Raw genomic sequence first — 20,531 nt, 5'->3', positions numbered from 1 at the left:
GCGGCAGGTAAACAAACCGGCCCAGCCCGCCAGGGGCTTTCCCTGAACAAGCGGCGGCCCTAGTTTGAGAACCACTGCTCTTGTGACAGTGCATGAGAACCTGAAAATGAAATTGTCTAGAAACAGAAGTGAAACTGTGAAATCTGTTTTGATTTCTCAGGTGCAAGACATGAAGCAACTGTGCTAAGGCAATAAGTATATTCAATTCCCCATCCCCCAACCATTCTTTTAGTTTTAATATTGGTAATGTAATCGATAACCTTAATTGTGGAATTAAAAAAACAGAGCTTTTAAGTATCTGGTCATAAAGTCAAGCTTTCCTGTGGTGTGAGAAAATTACCTGAATGTGACTTTTTCAAAGTAACATCCCAAGACTCTTCAAAAGGACCGAGAACTAGACGAATTTCAGAGTAACAGCCATGTTAATCTGTATTCGCAAAAAGAAAAGGAGTACTTGTGGCACCTTAGAGACTAACCAATTTATTTGAGCATGAGCTTTCGTGAGCTACAGCTCACTTCATCGGATGCATACTGTGGAAACTGCAGAAGACATTATATACACAGAGACCATGAAACAATACCTCCTCCCACCCCACTCTCCTGCTGGTAATAGCTTATCTAAAGTGATCATCAAGTTGGGCCATTTCCAGCACAAATCCAGGTTTTCTCACCCTCCGCCCCCCCCACACAAACTCACTCTCCTGCTGGTAATAGCCCATCCAAAGTGACCACTCTCAATGTGTATGATAATCAAGGTGGGCCATTTCCAGCACAAATCTAGGTTCTCTCACCCCCTCACCCCCCTCCAAAAACCACACACACAAACTCACTCTCCTGCTGGTAATAGCCTATCCAAAGTGACCACTCTCCTTACAATGTGCATGAAAATCAAGGTGGGCCATTTCCAGCACAAATACAGGTTTTCTCACCCCCCCACCCCGCCCCTTCCCAAAAAACACACACACACAAACTCACTCTCCTGCTGGTAATAGCTTATCCAAAGTGACCACTCTCCCTACAATGTGCATGATAATCAAGGTGGGCCATTTCCAGCACAAATCCAGGTTTTCTCACCCCCCCACCCCCATACACACACAAACTCACTCTCCTGCTGGTAATAGCTCATCCAAAGTGACCACTCTCCCCACAATGTGCATGACAATCAAGGTGGGCCATTTCCAGCATAAATCCAAGTTTAACCAGAACGTCTGGGGGGGGTGGGTAGGAAAAAACAAGGGGAAATAGGCTACCTTGCATAATGACTTAGCCACTCCCAGTCTCTATTTAAGCCTAAATTAATAGTATCCAATTTGCAAATGAATTCCAATTCAGCAGTTTCTCGCTGGACTCTGGATTTGAAGTTTTTTTGTTGTAAGATAGCGACCTTCATGTCTGTGATTGCGTGACCAGAGAGATTGAAGTGTTCTCCGACTGGTTTATGAATGTTATAATTCTTGACATCTGATTTGTGTCCATTTATTCTTTTACGTAGAGACTGTCCAGTTTGACCAATGTACATGGCAGAGGGGCATTGCTGGCACATGATGGCATATATCACATTGGTGGATGTGCAGGTGAACGAGCCTCTGATAGTGTGGCTGATGTGATTAGGCCCTGTGATGGTGTCCCCTGAATAGATATGTGGGCACAGTTGGCAACGGGCTTTGTTGCAAGGATAGGTTCCTGGGTTAGTGGTTCTGTTGTGTGGTATGTGGTTGTTGGTGAGTATTTGCTTCAGGTTGGGGGGCTGTCTGTAGGCAAGGACTGGCCTGTCTCCCAAGATTTGTGAGAGTGTTGGGTCATCCTTCAGGATAGGTTGTAGATCCTTGATGATGCGTTGGAGGGGTTTTAGTTGGGGGCTGAAGGTGACGGCTAGTGTCATTCTGTTATTTTCTTTGTTAGGCCTGTCCTGTAGTAGGTGACTTCTGGGAACTCTTCTGGCTCTATCAATCTGTTTCTTCACTTCCGCAGGTAGGTATTGTAGTTGTAAGAATGCTTGATAGAGATCTTGTAGGTGTTTGTCTCTGTCTGAGGGGTTGGAGCAAATGTGGTTGTATCGCAGAGCTTGGCTGTAGACGATGGATCGTGTGGTGTGGTCAGGGTGAATGTTTTCCATTGAGACACTGCCATCTCTCTTCTTACGTTAAAAAACCAACCAAACAAAACAGTAACTCTCTGCTGCTGAAAGCGGTTTACAGCTAAAACTATGAAAATATTTATTAACTGGTCAATTATGATTGGTTTTTGTCCTGTTGTTGTAATGATGACAAAGATTAATGTTTTTGGACAATGTAGTTTTGAAAGTTTTTACTATTAGTCATAGGCAATTCTCACCAGTCAAAACCAAAAGCAATTCTCTCTCAATTTTTTTCTGAAAATAATGGTTTATTTTACAAGCTGAAAGAAAACCCTTTGCCAGTAAGTTTGTGAAATTTTCAGAACAGCCATGCATACAATTTTACATGGGGAAAAAAAAACTGTAAAATGTTTCACTTCCTTCACAAGATTTTGCTGTATCAAAGTGAAACCCAGAAACTTGCAGAGATCTGGTCAGAGCATAACAGTAGGTCAAATTTCCATCTTGCTGCATCATTGCGGGGGCTGAAATTGAATGTAAAACTGCTTAACTTCAGTGTATTAAATCTGGATTATTGTCCTAAGTTTCAGAGATCCCTGACAGTTCAGCTCCCCATAGGGGCCATGATTTGTAACACCATCCTTAGTTGGGTGGTCTGTGGGAATCGAACCTATGACCTCTGGATATGAAACTGTGAGCCTCTGCACTGTGTCTGGGCTGACGGACTTGGTCGCATGTTAGCATGAGTCTCACTGTTGTTAAAGTTTGATTCTAGTTAGTCTTTCACATAATTATCTGAAAGTTGGGCTCAATAATATGGAAAGCTGATGCATGTAAGCCATGGTAGCGTGACACTTTTAGGAGAAGGTCTAATTTAACTAGTCCTGCTGTTGTGTAATGCAATCAATGGCAATTTGTAAACTCCCAGCTGGAACACTTGACTCACATTTGTGGTGGATGCAGTTCTACCTGTGGTCGCTACGCTGATCTGAAAACACCACAGGCACAGGTCAAAAGCATATTTTCATATATGCAAAATGAAGGTGCCAGTATTCTCTGTGCCAAAATATTGACTCCGGCCGTTGCAGGGTGAAATAAGCTGGGCCCGCTGTTTTGTGCGGTCATTGGCCAGGTCGTCAGAAATGCTGTTAAAGGTTAGCACAGCGGGAGGTTTGCTCATGCTGTCGTTCAGTTGAAAATCCTCTAAACGTATTTTGCATTAAGGAGCCGTGCTAAGGAAGTGATACGTAAACAAGCAGAGGAGAACTGGCAATGAGCGTCTAGAACAAAATAAAAATATTTTGTTTTGTTTTTTCCTCCCAAAGGGAATGAAATATCACAGACTGCTGTATAGGATTCCCAACCTCACCCACCAAAATTACTGTACCTTCTTCTGTGGGACAGGCCTGTCATTAAAACATGGTGCTGGGGTTCTGAAGTTCTAGGCTCCATTCCCCATTCTGCCACAGACTTCCTGGATGACCTTGGGCAAATCACTTAACCTCTCTCTGGGCCAGATCCTCAAAATAGGTGAAATGCTGTAGCTCATCTGAAATCAGTGGAGTTACAATTTACACCAGCTGGGGACCTGGCCAAAGGGGGGAGGGGTGTCTATGCTCAGATTACCAACATGTAAAATAGGAGTAATACTGAACTGTTACCAGACAGAGGGATAGCTCAGTGGTTTGAGCATTGGCCTGCTAAACCCAAGATTGAGAGTTCAATCCTTGAGGGGGCCATTTAGGGATCTGGGGCAAAAATTGGGGATCGGTCCTGCTTTCAGCAGGGGGTTGGACTAGATGACCTCCTGAGATCGCTTCCAACCCTGCTATTCTATTCTATTCTATTCTATTCTAGAGATCGGTAAGACAGTGGGGCCAACTCACTGGCTAGTGCATCAAATATAAAGCTCCCAAGAGCAGCAGAATTCCAGTTTCTTTCTTCAGGGATGGGTTTGTTTTTCAAAATAAGAACAGTCCAATAACACCAGGTACTTTTATTTGCCTCTCCCACATTGGGGTTTGGTCTCTGCTAACAAAGCAGTTATTTGCCAGCCAGGCCTTCCAAATAGCTGGTGCAGAGAGTGTCCCTTCAGCACCTTCCCTAAGACCCTGGATCTCCTGTGGGAAGCCTCCTTCTCCCTGCAAGTCTCTCCCTAACTGAGCTGTTTGCTGGCCTTTGATCTGAGGACTACATGATCTTCAGGCTACCACCTAAATCCCTGGCCTTAAACCCATCACCTGGGAGAAAGCTAATTAGGCAGAGGCGGGGCTAAACCCACCTCCCTTAAAGAGCTGTCATACTTCGTGACAGGCTATTATGAGGTTTTGATTCTTTATAATGTGCTACGAGCTCTCTCCAGGGAAAGTATCATAGAAATGCAAAATGGTTGTCGTGTTGTTTTCTGAGGACGACATACAATGTATAGTTCCCTCGTTCAATGTTTCTGAAAGCTCTGGGATATTTACACATGGCACCAGTTCTGAATGTTATACTGCTGGAATCGAGCGAATGGAATTGTATTCTTCCAGTGTTTGCCTCTAGGTATTCTTTACAGTGTCTACCAAGTACATGAGAGATACTTGCTTCTAGCTTTTCCTCTCATGAGCAAGTTTGGATAGTTTGATTTTTATTGATCAAACCGAGATTCTTTTTTAAATTGCTGTTATGAGGCTAGAGTGTGTCTTCAAGGCCGCTTTCATACAGAACGTTGGCATCATCACAATATGCTTGAGGTGACTAATATTAGCAGCATGCTAATATGGGTCGCCATAGGCAGAAGGAAAGGAGTACTTGTGGCACCTTAGAGACTAACTGAGCATAAGCTTTCGTGAGCTACAGCTCACTTCATTGGATGTAGCTCACGAAAGCTTATGCTCAAATAAATTTGTTAGTCTCTAAGGTGCCACAAATACTCCTTTTCTTTTTGCGAATATAGACTAACACGGCTGATACTCTGAAACCTGTCATAGGCAGAAGGAGTTAATCTGATGACACCAAAGCTCCGTATAATTGTGTACACAACAATTTATCTTGATAGCATTTGTGTGTGTATAGACAGATACTTATCTATCGGTTTATCCAGAGATACACTTATCTGTCTGTCCACACATGTACAAAGAATTGGAATATCACTCAGGTGATATTTACAGCTGTAATGTATACATACATACACACACACCCACATATAGATATGTGGGTATGTGCATATAGTTGTATATTTCTATGTACCACCTCTAAAAATCCACATTAGAAGAATGTTAAGGTTGCAAAGTCAAGTACTTAAAAGTTAGGAAATGATAGAGTTACGGTTACCCCTTGGGCAGGTGCCTAATGATACAGTCTTTAATTACATGAACTCATACGATTTTCTCCACAGGTCCCCAGCCTAATTTATTGAATGGATAGTTATTCAATATTTTTTTATCCTCCACAGTCCATGTGTGGCCCCAGGCCCTATTTACTGCACATATTCAAACCCTGCACTGCATACAAAATTATGATTTTCCTTCTGGGCATTTCCATGGTGCTGTCACCATAATATCAGAGTGTTTCACAAACACTGATGAATGTATCTTCACAACATTTATTAGGTGGAGAACACAGAGATTAAAGGCAAAGTTGTCAGAAAAGCCCACTAATTTCATCAACTTGGGTCATTAGTAGAATTTGGACCTTTAGATCCACCACACAGACCTTTACCACTTCGGCTAATGGAGTAGCTGGTAACAGTAGTAGGTTGTTATCCACTGTGGACCAGCCACTAGAGCGGAATCATAGGCATCTCTGGCCAGCGGGTTTCACAGCTATTTGCTGACAGCAGAGGACTGTAGAGACTCAGAACTCCTGGTTTTGATTTCAGGTTTCGGAGGGCAGCTGGCATTGGCCTCTGTTAGAAGACAGGATACTGGGCTAGATGGACCATTGGTCTTACCCAGTATGGCCGTCCTTATGTTCTTATGTGTTCTCTAGTATTTAATAGAGCATTTTGCTCCTGTGACCTCAGCTTATCTCTGACCCGCCCTCATCTCCTAATCACATTTCTTTTTTGTCTCCTGCACCCCTCTGCTCCTATCAATACCCCTACACCCTGTCCCCTCCCTCTCTGCCATTCCCCACCATGTGGCTCTTGCCACCCCATCTCCCCACCATTTCTTACCCCTCATTCAAATCAGGTGCTTTCTCCTCCTCCTCCATGTTGGTTGGGTGTGAGCATAGGGAACATTGAGAGTACAGGAGACAGTGGATCTCTCTGCTTTCAGTTCCTGTGCCTGGCATCATGGCAGTCCCCAGCAGTGCAAAGAGCAACTTCAGGGCAAGTCTAGCTCATCCTCCAAAGCCTCATCTGAGCATGCCAACGCAAATCAGCTGCCAAACTCTAACAAGTCTCTACTGAGCCTGTGCAAACTGCATTTTTTAATTAACTAATCTATTTATATATGTGGAGGCTCAGAACTTGGCCATATTTGGGAGAATTTCCATGGGGTTGGCCAAAGGGATGTCCCAGACACTCCGGCAACTCCCTGATCCAAAGCATGATAGCAGTAGAGTTTCTCAACAAAATGGGTGCAGGTTTTTCTTTAACAGCCAAAAAGAAATGATTTTTCCCCTACTTTCATTCTTGGAAAAAATTCAGCTTGAGGCATGGAAAATTTCATCCCAGATGGTTAGTTTGGCAAAGTTAAAAGCAACTGAAAACAGGTTCTCATATTGGGAAGTATCAGGCAACCATCACCATCTATAATAAATGTGTTCTGTATGTGTGTATATCTATCTCCTGAAGTTTTTGCGTAGTCTACATATGGCCAAGTCAGCTGTAAGCTAAAGATTTAGCACGGCCCAACAGGACATATTAACTGGGAGGTTTTGAGAACAAAATGTGTTGAAAATATATCAGTCTATAATTGGATTCTCCCCGAGGCAGATCAGACATGCACTCTAGGCATGGTTTCTTGCTCTAGCTATTACAGGTATCATAAAATTAATGGAAAAAGAATATCTACTGTAGTATCTCTGCTGTCACACAGAACACATTTTTGGCTTTCAAAGAAATGCACAGCCCAGGAAAAAAACAGCTTTTTAAGTACTTACAATTATTTCCATAGCAGTGAGCTAGGAAAATTAGGTGGGAAATATAACTCTAAAGAATAATTGGATTCCTTCTTTTAAGTTGAAAAACAGTTGGAAGCACCAGGACAAGGAAACAAGTTTTGTTGTTGTTCAGTTTTTTGGGTTTTTTTTTTCCAGTTTGTAGGGCATTCGCACGAAAAACATTCACTCCAAGAGCCACGCACTTCACCTGCTCAGAGAAGTAGAGCTTATCTAAGCACTCTGGACTAAATTAAGCTTGTCCTTGTGAGAATGCTCTAGAATGGGAAGATTGTTCCTCTTCCTTTTGTTCAGGAGGGCAGGTGTCATCTAACGAGCCCCACAGAAGGCCTCTCCACCCCATGCACAAGGAAGGCTACATTTGAAGGAGCATTGGCTACCTCTTTGCAATGTGTGAAAACCGACTCAGCATTCATATCGGGTTCAGGAGCTTACCTGCATCCGGGCACGAATGCTGCAGGAGGTGCATCTCCTTGTCCTATCCAACATGATTCAGGCTCTAAAGAAACCTGATGAGGTTCAATAAGGATAAGTGCAGGGTCCTGCACTTAGGACGGAAGAACCCAATGCACAGCTACAGACTAGGGACCGAATGGCTAGGCAGCAGTTCTGCGGAAAAGGACCTAGGGGTTACAGTGGACGAGAAGCTGGATATGAGTCAGCAGTGTGCCCTTGTTGCCAAGAAGGCCAATGGCATTTTGGGATGTATAAGTAGGGGCATAACGAGCAGATCGAGGGACGTGATCGTTCCCCTCTATTCGACATTGGTGAGGCCTCATCTGGAGTACTGTGTCCAGTTTTGGGCCCCACAGTACAAGAAGGATGTGGATAAATTGGAGAGAGTCCAGCGAAGGGCAACAAATATGATTAGGGGTCTGGAACACATGACTTATGAGGAGAGGCTGAGGGAACTGGGATTGTTTAGTCTGCAGAAGAGAAGAATGAGGGGGGATTTGATAGCTGCTTTCAACTACCTGAGAGGTGGTTCCAAAGAGGATGGTTCTAGACTATTCTCAGCGGTAGAAGATGACAGGACAAGGAGTAATGGTCTCAAGTTGCAGTGGGGGAGGTTTAGGTTGGATATTAGGAAAAACTTTTTCACTAGGAGGGTGGTGAAACACTGGAATGCGTTACCTAGGGAGGTGGTAGAATCTCCTTCCTTAGAAGTTTTTAAGGTCAGGCTTGACAAAGCCCTGGCTGGGATGATTTAATTGGGGATTGGTCCTGCTTTGAGCAGGGGGTTGGACTAGATGACCTCCTGAGGTCCCTTCCAACCCTGATATTCTATGGTTCTATGATTCTATGATTCTCTTGGGAGTCATAATCAGGCCCTTTATGGGAAATTAATAAGTAATACATTGGACCCCTGTTTTGTGGTTCTGTAACAGGTTTATGGGTAAGAGTGATTGAACCTCTTGTTAGAGGGTGGCAGGATCTACAACCCTCTGTTGGGGTGCAGGGCTCTTCTGAGGACACGCTGCAAGGATAGGAATTAGAACCATGCATAAAGCAGCTTAAATACATTCATGTAGACTCTTTCTGGCTGGTGCAACTTGTTAACTCCCACCTGTTTATAAAAGAATTGGGCCTGACCCTCCAGTCAAAGAACAGAAACGATCTGGTCAAAGGTCAGAAACCAGGCGGTGCCATGGGAAACCCTAGGAGCAGCCAGGCTGATATTCAAGTTCAATTGTAAATTATTATTTCACCAAGAAAGCCACACACCAGAAAAGGGATAAGTTCAGTGTTGCCTTATAGCCTGTGTGTAGATTTTACTCAGAGCAGAGGGGAATGCTTCCTGCTCACATCTTTGTTCTTCTCGTCCTTCATGAGGGAACTGGAACGCAGTGGCCCTGTCTGTGCTGAATTTGTGGCCAAGTTACATGGTTGAGGCTAAAACCATTTTGAGCATGGCTTGTCTGCCCTGTGTGGCTGGGTCCAGAAACCATTTTAGCTAGAATTTGGGCTTTAGGTGCCCAACTCCCATTGAAACTCATTGTAGTTTGAGTGCCTAAATCCCATAGGTATCTTTCAGATCTCACCCTTAGTCCTCAATTTGGTTACACGCCCACCCGGCACAGACATAGTTTTACTCACCAGCGGTACCTACACAACTGTTCTCTTCGTTGGGTACGTCGTCATCTTACTAAATGGCCTTAACATTGGGATCAGTGTTGAACGTTAATATAACATTGGCATTAGTTTTCAATTTAGGCTGTGTACATAAATCAGAGTTGAGTTTAATATATCTGGCGACAATAATTAAATTCATTTAAAAAAAAAAGAGGAGAGAGGCTACGAATGAGCAACATAACAGATGATTTCTTTATATAAAACACCCTATGTGGACATCAGAATACTAAATGAAAAACAGAATGCTTAATTAAAGTCACTTGGCATTCTCCCTTAGATGAGGCTGATACAGTAGAACCACATTGCTGCCAGCTACCTGAGCAAGTAGCCATTTACTGAAGGGAGGTCTTTCTTCACTCACCTTCACTGAACCATAGATTTGGTCTGGCTAGGTCAGTCCCTCTTCTGGTGGACTAAGAGCCCCAGATGAGTCTTCTTGTCACTACAGATGGTTGGTTGTTTTTGTCTAACAGTGAATTAGTGTCCAATGGACTATAATACATCCACAGTCCTGTCATTCCTTAAATTCTGACATAAACAATGGCATTATTGAGATTGCAATATTTTGTGACTGATCAAATGTTTTGTCCTCTTCTTTCCCTGCTTTTTCTTTGAGAGAGAGGTTATATCTTGCGGTTAGATTGGGATTCTGGTGATCTGCGTCCAAATTGCCAACACTGCTGTAGACTCCCTGTGTGATCTTCATCAATTATTGTGTCTCTCTGTATGTCAGTTGCCCATCTGTAAAATGGAGAGGATGGGTAAAATTTTCAAAACCACCTCAGTAATTCAGGATCCTAAGTCTCACTGAAAGTCAGTGGGATCTAGCGGCCAGATCATCAAAGGTTATTTAGACACCTACTGGGAGTTTCCAGCGTCATTTTGAAAATCCCTCTTGTGGGAGTTAGGTGTTGTCAAGGTTCCTTCCCCACTCTGAACTCTAGGGTACAGATGTGGGGACCTGCATGAAAAACCCCCTAAGCTTATTTTTACCAACTTAGGTTAAAACTTCCCCAAGGTACAAACTATTTTACCTTTTGCCCTTGGACTTTATTGCTGCCACCACCAAGCGTCTAACAAATATATAACACGGAAAGAACCCGCTTGGAAACGTCTTTCCTCCCAAAATCCTCCCAAACCCTATACCCCCTTTCCTGGGGAAGGCTTGATAAAAATCCTCACCAATTTGCATAGGTGAACACAGACCCAAACCCTTGGATCTTAAGAACAATGAAAAAGCAATCAGGTTCTTAAAAGAAGAATTTTAATAGAAGAAAAAGTAAAAGAATCACCTCTGTAAAATCAGGATGGTAAATACCTTACAGGGTAATCAGATTCAAAACATAGAGAATCCCTCTAGGCTAAACCTTAAGTTACAAAAAGACACAAAAACAGGAATATACATCCCATTCAGCACACTTATTTTATCAGCCATTTAAACAAAACAGAATCTAACGCATATCTAGCTAGAATACTTACTAAGTTCTAAGATGCCATTCCTTTTCTGTTCCTGGCAAAAACAACACACAGACAGAGAGAACCCTTGTTTCCCGCCCCCCCCCCACCCCCAGCTTTGAAAGTATCTTGTCTCCTCATTGGTCATTTTGGTCAGGTGCCAGCGAGGTTATCCTAGCTTCTTAACCCTTTACAAGTGAAAGTGTTTTTCCTCTGGCCAGGAGGGATTTAAAGGTGTTTACCCTTCCCTTTATATTTATGACAGGTGTCTAACTTGGTTAGGTGCTTCTGAAAATCCCTTAGGTGTCTATCTACATTTAGGTGCATTTAGGTACCTAAATACCTTTGAAAATCGAAAATCTGACCCTTGGCCCTGTTTTGTTAATTTAGATTAAATATATAGGTCCAAAGAGTTAAAGGTGCTGATGTAGTCCAGTCACTGTCCAACATCAAACAGTTTAAAGTAAGATTCGAGGTTTGGTACACAGAGACCTCAGCCTGCTTAGTGTCATGGCAATCACACAATTAAAAATCCTTTAAACTCTGTATTAAAGATACAACAAAGAAGGAAAAAATAGTTAAAGCATTTGAAATGTAAAATACTAAATAAAGCAGTGGTTCTCAACCAGGGGTCCAGAGCCCCCTGGTGGCCCGTGAGCAGGTTTCAGGGGGGTCCACCAAGCATAGCTGGCGTTAGACCCGCTAGGGCCCAGGTCAGAAAGCTGAAGCCCAGCCGCACAGGACTGCAGCACGGGGCCCCAAGCCCCAATACCCAGGGCTGAAGCCAAAGCCTGGGCAACTTTGCTTCACAGTGCCGGAGGTGGCATGGGGCCCCGGGCAATTTCCCTGCTTCCTACCCCTTAATGCCAGCCCTGGCTTTTATATGGAGAAAAACAGCAGTTGTGGCACTGGTGGGCTATAGAGTTTATGTAGCATGTTGTCAGGGCCTCAGAAAGAAAAAGGTGGAGAACCCCTGAGATAAAGAGACAAGGTGGGTGAGGTAAGATCTTTTATTGGACCAGCTTCTGTTGGTGAAAGAGACAAACTTTTGAGCTACCCAGAGCTCTTCTTCAGGTCTAACTCTGTGTAGCTCGAAGTCTTGTCTTTCTCACCAACAGAAGTTGGTCCAATGAAAGATATGACCTCACCCACGTTGTATCTCTAATATCCTGGACCAACACAGCTACAACACTACAAGTATTAAATAATCCTCTCATTTTAACATCCTGTTCCCGTTCCCTTTTCTGGAAAGAGCACGTGGTCTTACCAGCCACTCCGAGAACTGGCAACCTTGTGCCAGCATTAGGTTGTTTAGGGCATTGCTCTTAGTTGTCTGTCTGGTCATCAGCTGACATCAGTGTAACAACATATGCAGTCTTGGCCAGCTGAGCCAGACTCTTATTAAATAGAAGGCAAAAGGAGAGAGAGGGAGGAAAGAAAATATTTAAGGTGAGGAAGGAAAAGGACACTGAGGGGTGAGGGGTGGGGTGGGGGTGGGGGGGGAGCCAAAGTGGTGTTCAAGAATTTAGTCTGCAGCAGTGGAGGCAGTGGTTTCAGTTGTCTGGCCCAATTTGGTGACGACATCCCTCAGGATTACTGCATAGAAGGTCCAGGCTCCCAGGAGATGTTGAGGGTGTTGGGGTTGGTCCTACTTTGAGCAGGGGGTTGGACTAAATGACCTCCTGCAGCCACTTCCAACCCTGGTATTCTATGATTCTATGAGGGTAGCAGCCATGATGATAAAACTTGCTGCAGCAGTTGTTGGCAGACAGGTCCTTTTTCAGCTAATTTTCCCCAAAGTCTTTTCCTGTTAAGAACCCCAAAAGGGAGTGATGGGCAGAATAGCCCACCCTCTCATTATTTTGCCCACCATGCGGCCTAATTCCCAACACACCAGTTTTGTTTCCTTGACTTCTGGTCCTATACTCCTCTTGTTTACCAAGCATAATCCTCACACAGTACTTAAGCAGTATCAGTAAAACCCTTTCTGTTTAAAATAATTCAGTCTTTCTGTCTCCTGACATCTTGTCTTAAACAATTTTCTTTAACAGGTTATTGTGACAATTTCACTCACTTTTTACAGCTGACATTACAGGTAGGATAAATATGTGAGCCCAAATATTACTACAGCCCTGATGTGTCCAAATTGCTTTTGAAAATGGGACTCAGGCTCCTTAGTCAATAAGGTGGTTTTGAAAATTGTAATACCTCCTTCTTGTTGTTGTTTGTCTGTCTTGTCTATTTAAATTATAAACTATTCCAGTTGGAGTCTATGTGTGTGTGTGCGTGTGTGTGTGTGTACAGTGCCTAACACACTGGGGTCCTGATCTCAGCTGGGTCCAATAGATGCTAATGTAATACAAATAGCACTAATTTTACCAATGAAGAAATTTGTGCGAAGTCAGGATTCATGCAAAATTAATATTCCTTGCAGATGAAAGGTCTAGAGCTTTAGTGAAGGTGTTGCTGCTCTCTGCCACATTACAAGCCTTAATCTAACACAGAGCAGTCCTTAAGAGTTTATAAAAATACCACTTTTTTTCCAGGACCTCTGTCCAAAACTCGTGAGGAAACATGAACTTCCTTATAATACGAGGACAGTGCTTACTTTTATTATTGTACAGAAACGTCTTCCATTCAGACTCAAATAGAGTTACAAATGATATGTGGCTAGAGACTAATGGGAGAGGTGCTTCAAAGCTTTTTTGTCCATGCCCTCCTAGTCCACGGTGGGCCAAAAAAGAAAAAAAAATGGCTATGTTCTAACCTGTTCTCAATATAAAGAAAAATGCGCCCACTTCAAAGGTGCTAGAGAAACACCTGTTACATTACCCAAAGCCAGGGACGTGTGGGGGGAGATTTCCCCCTGGTGCAAGTCCAGGAGAAAATATATGGGGTAATGAAGAAAAAGGCAAAGTAATTTTGTTTCTCGAAAATGGATAATGCACCTGTCAACATGTATTTAGTCTGGCGGCCTTCAGTGACATTTTCTAGTGACAGCAGAAGAGAGGCTAAAATTGCATTGAGGGGACCCCATATAGAGTCGGGAAACGGAGCTCTGTATTAATTTTAACATGGAGCAAATTGCTTAAGCCAAACTCCCCCCATCTCATTTGTTGCATTAGGATCTCCCTCATACCCCTCTTCCAAAACGCTCCGCTGAATAGTTCGGTGTTGGGGGTTTTTTTGGTTTTGCTTCACATTCATTTCAAAAGAAAAAGGGGAAAAATCTGAGGCCATCTGCTGTCTTCTTTATGGGAAAAAAATAAAACCTACAATTAGTGTCTTGTTCATCTTTTCTTTTTTGAAAAAAGAGAACTATTATGCAAATACTCCACAATTTGGTTTCAAATACTCTTTGTACTGTGAGGAGCAATTTTCTTTAATACAAACCCAACCTCCTTGCTAGGTCTTTTTTTTAATATGGGGAAAAAAAAACTTTTATGAGACTTTTCTTTATTGTTGTGTTCTTCTGCTACGAAGGTTTTGTCATCCTCTCTTTGTGCAGTATTATTTTTGCCGTTATTCTTTAAGTTGTCAGTTATACATTGAACAGGTTTTTTTGGGGAGAAAACCAAAAGAGCTTCACAAAACTCCATTTCCATGTCACTTTTCAGTGTTCCCTTGCCTCAGTGAAACGATTGCCACTGAAAGGCAGAGCTCAGTAAATCCAGAGAGGCTTTCCCCCTTGCCTCTTCTGAAAGCTGCCTGCTTGGCGTGAAAGGAACAGGGGTACTTGTGGCACCTTAGAGACTAACAAATTTACTTGAGCATGAGCTTTCGTGAGCTACAGCCCACTTCATCAGATGCCACTTGGCTGCGGCAGCTTTGTTGTAAGTGAAGATTTGTAGTTGAATTATAGCTGCAGACTGTAGGCTACTTTGGTGTCTGATCCTGCAGGGCTTGCAGTCACTGGGAGATTCCAGAGTAAGGACTGAGTGTATAGAACCAAGTCTTACATCCCTTACTAGCAGCATTATTATAGTAGCGTTTAAAGACCTCAGCTGAAACTGGGGGCCCCGTTGTACTATGCAAACAGGTAGCAAGAGACAGGTCCCAAAGAGTTTCCTGGTCTAGAGAAGACAAAGGGTGGGAGAAAGGGAGGGTTATTATCCCCGTTTTATGGCTGGGGATCTGAGGCCTGGAGAAATTAAGCAATTGCCCCGCGGTCACATAGGAAGGATGTGGAAGAGCTAGGAATTGAACTCAGGAGTCAGATTTTCAAGTCTAAGTGCATTAGGAGCACAAGTCCCACTAGCTTTTGATGAGATTTATGAGCCTAATTCACTTAGGCACATTTGAAAATCCTGTACCAGATCTTCTCTGTCCCAGCCCAAGGCATGAAATAAAAAATGAACTTTGAATTAGGGAAAATTCCCATTAGTGTCAGTTTGCTACATTATAGGCTGGATCCTGCTGTGTGCTGAGCAGTCTGGCCATCATCCTACAAGGCCCTTCATCAGAGGCTTAGCTTTCAATGTGTGCTTTTAGTACTTTGCTGGGTCTGGGCCGGAATGGTCAACATCGTGTAGGATTGAGCCCCAGGACTGGTGTAGCGCTAGGGGTAAGAGCTGCAAAGTCTGGTTCTTACAGTAGAACGCAGAGGTCCCCAAACTGTGGGCTGTTCCCCCTAAGAGGATATGGAGGCATGGTCGGGGAGCACAGTGGGCCCTGGCCAGCCCTCACAGGGGGCGGGAGCACCATCCAGCCCCACCACACCCCCAGCTCTGCTCCGGCCCCGCCCCTGGCCGCAGCCCTGTGCCTGATCCTGTTCCTAGCCTCGGAATAGTTCTGCACCCAGCCAGGATTCTGGCTGCTGTCCCGCACTGTGGCCCAGCTGTGGACCCAGCCCCAGCCTCAGCCCCTGGCTGTGGCTCTGTTCCCAGCCACACCCCCAGCTGTGGCCCCAACCTTGGCCCCCTTACCCCTGTCTGTGCCCCTCCCCACCCCGAGCCATGGCCCCACTCTGGACCCTGGCTCTGAGCAGTGTGGGCGATGTGGACAGGGGGAAGGAGGGCATGACCCTCAAAAGTTTGGGGACCATTGCTATAACGGTTGCTTAATGCCAAGTGGCCTTCTCCACATTTTGGGAAAGATTCAAGGAAATAAGTATGAGTAGCTACATCTCTTAAGGAGAAATAGATCTCATGCTATGAATATGATCAGCTACACCACTGTTCCCTCTTCAGGGGACTGTCACAGCAAGAGGCGGTGGAGGGCAGGGCAGATTTTCCCGAAACAGCCGTCAGTGGAGCAATGCTGTTTTATAGCAGCTGAGGACCAGGCCCATTGTTTAGCCTTGTGTAACATAAATTACATCAGTTTGGACCTTGCTGAAGAGTAGCTTGTGCTATCTCATCACAACAGGAAGATAGCGTGAACCTTTATTGTACTTCAGGGGACACCAAATCCCTTTTGATAGTGTGTGCGGGAGCCGTAAATCTGCAGGGCATGGAACCTTTGAATGCAATGATGGATTTGGGATGTTTTTGTTGTTACAGGAAGCACTTATCATGGCAAGCATGGATCATCCACACCTGGTGCGATTACTGGGGGTCTGCTTGAGCCCCACCATTCAGCTCGTCACTCAGCTGATGCCCCACGGCTGCTTGCTGGACTATGTTCACGAACACAAGGATAACATTGGCTCCCAGCTCCTGCTGAACTGGTGTGTCCAGATAGCCAAGGTAAGGTCCGACAGGTTTTTGGATATTTCCAGGACTAAACAAATGAGCACGGTCATTTCTGAAAGTCAGCGGTACCCATTCCTATGCAGAAAACAAGAGAGGAAAATCTATTCTTATAAGGCAGTTTGGTGATCTTTTTCATTACCTCCGTGCAATAATACAGTATATACAATCTGGTAACAATCTGACTCAGCCCCGTACACAAAGCATATTTTACTGTGGGCTTTTGGAAGACTTGAAGAGGAAAGGCCTCCTCTTCCCTAGATCCGAGTCTTGGCACAGAATGATTAGGCAACCTCTTCTGCTGCTGCTTCAGTAAGTAAGAATGATGCCTTCAGAGTTCAGATGTGTACCTGATTGCTCAAAGAGTGTCAGTTGAGAGGTACTAACAGTAGACTGTAAATCCAGCCTTAATATACTCCTTACACAGGTGTGTGTTGTTCATGAACTCGTTGCAACAAATAAGTTGGTATTTCATGGCATGCTTAGGAACCACTTTTTTTGATATCCGGTCACAATGAATGAAAAGATTTGGAAGTGTAAAGGGACTACAATTTGCACCCATTGTACACTACCAGGGTGGTATCTCTCTTGCGCATATGGCAACCAGAGAGGTATGAAGGGACTTCAGTGTGTGTGTGTGACTGACTGTGAATCAGGCACTAAATACTTGTAAAATTATTTAAAAGTTACATTTTCACAACAGAACAGAAAATGTTAGTAACTCCCACGTGAGTGCATGTTACAGGGCATCCTCGGTGCCCAGTCTGCAGAGGATCTGCTATAGCAGCTGCTAACAAGTCCTGGCTCTTAGCTCAAGTAGTAGCAGCTTTAGTGCTGGGGGTCCTACGTTCAATCCCCAATGTGTCACACCAGAGGGCAGTCATCACAAAAAATATTGTTGTGGAGTTTGTTTGCTTTTTGTTTTAACAAGTGAATATTATACTTATGAGAGTGAAGCACCAATAAAGTTGTCCAATGCAAGATGCAGCCCTGCATTTGTGTGCCAGAAGGGAAAGATATCTGAGGGTTCAAACAGGCCCTTCTTTGCCTTCCTGCCTATATCTCCATGAGGGGCAGAACACAATGGCAGTCCTCTTGCTCTCTTCAGAGATTGCTCATTTTTCCAGGACTAGAGATTCCATTATTTTTCATTGGCATTTTCAGGTTTCCTTGTCATCCTCTTCCTCAGCTCTCCCTCTTTTCCATCTGCTCTCCGCTCTCTAGATTATTGATGGTGGTTATTATTTATTAACCCCTTACTTAGTACCATATGCATAAAGATAACCTGCCTTTGTTTTCAACTGCTACACTAGTACCTAGATGTGCAGTATATACTGAGACCAAATTCCCATTGGCTTAGCCTAATGAGACCGACAATGGCACTTGCTATTACTCTGTAATAGCTATGGATGGTTGGACTGGTTCCATGCAGGAGCTGAAGCAGAACTGCAGTGATAAGTAGCAGAGGGTGCTGCCAGACCCTCAGCACTTCTGAAAGGAATTCATTCACAATTGAGGCCCCTTATTTATGGGATTCTGTGTGGATTCAGGCATGTTTGAAAATTGTAGCCTAACGCTCTTCTTGGCGTGTGTGTGGTGAGAGAAGGAGGTGAGGCACTACAGGGACTTAAAACTGAGCTATTAGGCTCTCCAGCACTCCAAGGAAGGGTAGACCAAATGTGTAATATTAACAGATGAACCATGAAGAAGACGGAGGGAAATTCCCCGGAACGAAAGGTGGCCTATTAATGAGGGGAAGAAGCAAAGTTTAATTAATCCATCTTTCTCCACATCGCAGTGGCATATGGTTAATTTTAATTCGGCCTCGTGTTACAGCATCAGGGTCATCTGCTTGGCTCCTCACAAGGGAAACTGTTATGAGCAGCTGTTTTTCTTGAAGCTGCATATTGCTTGCTAGACATATTTGCCCTTTTAGTTCGTTGTAGTCACAGCTTAATTGGATCTGCCTCCTCTTAGTTGCTTAATGTGCATCTCCCTTTATTTTGCCTGCCTTGCTTTCCATGTGGGGATCACTATTGGTTTGCAAGAGGACTGAGAGTAGGAGAATCGAACCTATGTCATGGGATGTTCTCCATTCTGCTGGTGCTAGCTTATCAGTGCATTTCTATGGTATGTAGTGATGAGGTGGCTCGTTTAGTTGGGAAGGTTTCCACAAACGTTGAGTGCTACTGCACAATGCTGGTGTGGCAAAAAACCCAGTGATGGGTAAACCTCAGAGTGTTTAGATGCTTTCTTGAGCGCAAAGATTCTGATTGACCCTGGCTTTTGAGTAGAAGGTTCACGGGGGGGAAAGGGTCACCATCAGCACATGTGTACAATGGTCAAGTGCAAGCCAGCCCTCAGTGTGTAATCAACATTAAGGTATCACAGCAGAGAAGAAATAGTGTCTGGGATGGTTCTGACCCCTGTCACATGCTCATGTTGCACGGCATTATCTCTGCATCACATGGCACTCCCCAATGGAAATTCCAATGGAAAGACACGTTTTCTTGCAGCTCTCACGTGATCTGGGTGTGTCTCACCAGATCAGTTCTCTGCCATTGATGCATCTCAGTTCTTCCTCTTCTCAGCCTGTGGCACAAAATAGTTCAGTCTAATCCAGGTTATTGGGTTAAATACAGTAATTAATTGGATAGAGGTTAGTGGCTTGTGATGTGCAGGAGGTCAGAGGTAGATGGTCCCTTCTGGCCTTAGACACAATATGATAAGGTTGTCCTTCATTCAGAGGCAGAGTATGGACAAATTTTGGAGGTAATGATGATGAAAAGAAACTTTTGGAGCACAGCAGCGGGACTGCCCTTAGTCCAAAAAGTGGAATAAATGTGCGGGATGGATCCCAATCGCAAGAGAATAGCAGTATCACTGTGCCACTCATCTGTCACCTTTAATGATCATGGGAATCAGCTGGCATTCTGAAAATAGAGAGATTCAGTTTGCCTTCAAATGGCCAAGTTGCCAATGGAGTGAATGCTGAAACAGGCTGTTGTGTCAAACTACAATTTCTACTAGATAGCTGAGTGAAATGCTTTACCTTCTGAGCGTCTCTATTCACGGAGAACTCACTGTTCAGTTTGCAGGCTCCTTCTGGGCGTGGGAATTTCTCTCAACCTCTCACTTTTTTTAGGCATGTTGGAAAGCTTTATTGTGTCTTTTTGAAGGCTACCAAAAATCCACTTGGGTATAACAGGACCCAGAGAATGTTCAGTGACCTCCTAGATCAATGGTTCTCAAACTTTGAGAACCCCTGTCTTACATACGTTTTCAGCTGCCTGAGGCAGCTTCTGAGGTCTGCCTTTCACTATATGTACCCTTTTTGTCCCGTCTGGTTTTGAAGACAGTTTTCTCTGGCAAGAACAGAGATGAAGGAGGTGGGAGAGCCTTTATTTTGGGGAGTGGGTTTGTTTTGGGGAATGATTTAAAATCAAATTACCATGACTGCAATATGCACTATTCCCATGGACTTTCTCTGTCTGGCATGCAGGCTGTTGTGTACTGAAGGCATTGCGTCAGAGTTAATTAATGCTGCCTGGGTGCTCACTTCCAGCTCTCTGTATTTTCTTATAAGTAGATGCACAAGCTAGATGGGAAATAGGCCTGATTGCCAAGGTCAATATGCCTCTGGTGATCTTCTTTGAATGTTGACTATAGGGTGGTTATTAAGTATTTTCCACTTCCAGGTGAATGAGAGCTTAGCTGAATTTCTTTGCTTGCATGGATGGTGTATACTTTATTTTGATTATTAGATCATTGTAGACTAATGGTACTTTCTTTCCAGCAGTTTAACTTCTTATTCCAAAGATGAAAGTGACAGAAGCAGAGCAACTTCACATATTCTAAATAAAATATGGTCATTAGGCGGCAGCCAAAGCTATGGGAATACCAGCCTGCTAGTCTACAGAAACACGGAGTACCTCCAGTGCATCGTGGGATACACAGTAGATGAATCGTGTTCAGGTGTCTCACTTAGGAACTGAAGCTTTGCCTTTTAGCCCAGCGTTCTAATTGCTAAAGATTCTATTGGCTTGAGGGTTCAGCTGTCATTGACC

General features: G+C 44.0%; 1 protein-coding gene across 4 annotated transcripts in view; it reads left to right on the top strand.

Moving 5' to 3' along the window:
• ERBB4 (erb-b2 receptor tyrosine kinase 4) overlaps positions 1-20,531 on the top strand; it is a 966,448-nt gene that overhangs the window by 820,143 nt on the left and 125,774 nt on the right. For all 4 annotated transcript variants that reach the window (XM_074968100.1, XM_074968101.1, XM_074968099.1 and 1 more), the window contains one exon: positions 16,276-16,461. In XM_074968100.1, the coding sequence (XP_074824201.1) occupies positions 16,276-16,461 (186 nt within the window). The remainder of the gene's footprint in view (positions 1-16,275; positions 16,462-20,531) is intronic.

Source organism: Natator depressus, chromosome 11 (assembly GCF_965152275.1).
Source record: "Natator depressus isolate rNatDep1 chromosome 11, rNatDep2.hap1, whole genome shotgun sequence".
Classification (NCBI taxonomy): Eukaryota; Metazoa; Chordata; order Testudines; family Cheloniidae; genus Natator; species Natator depressus.
This window is presented reverse-complemented; position numbering and strand designations above follow the sequence as displayed.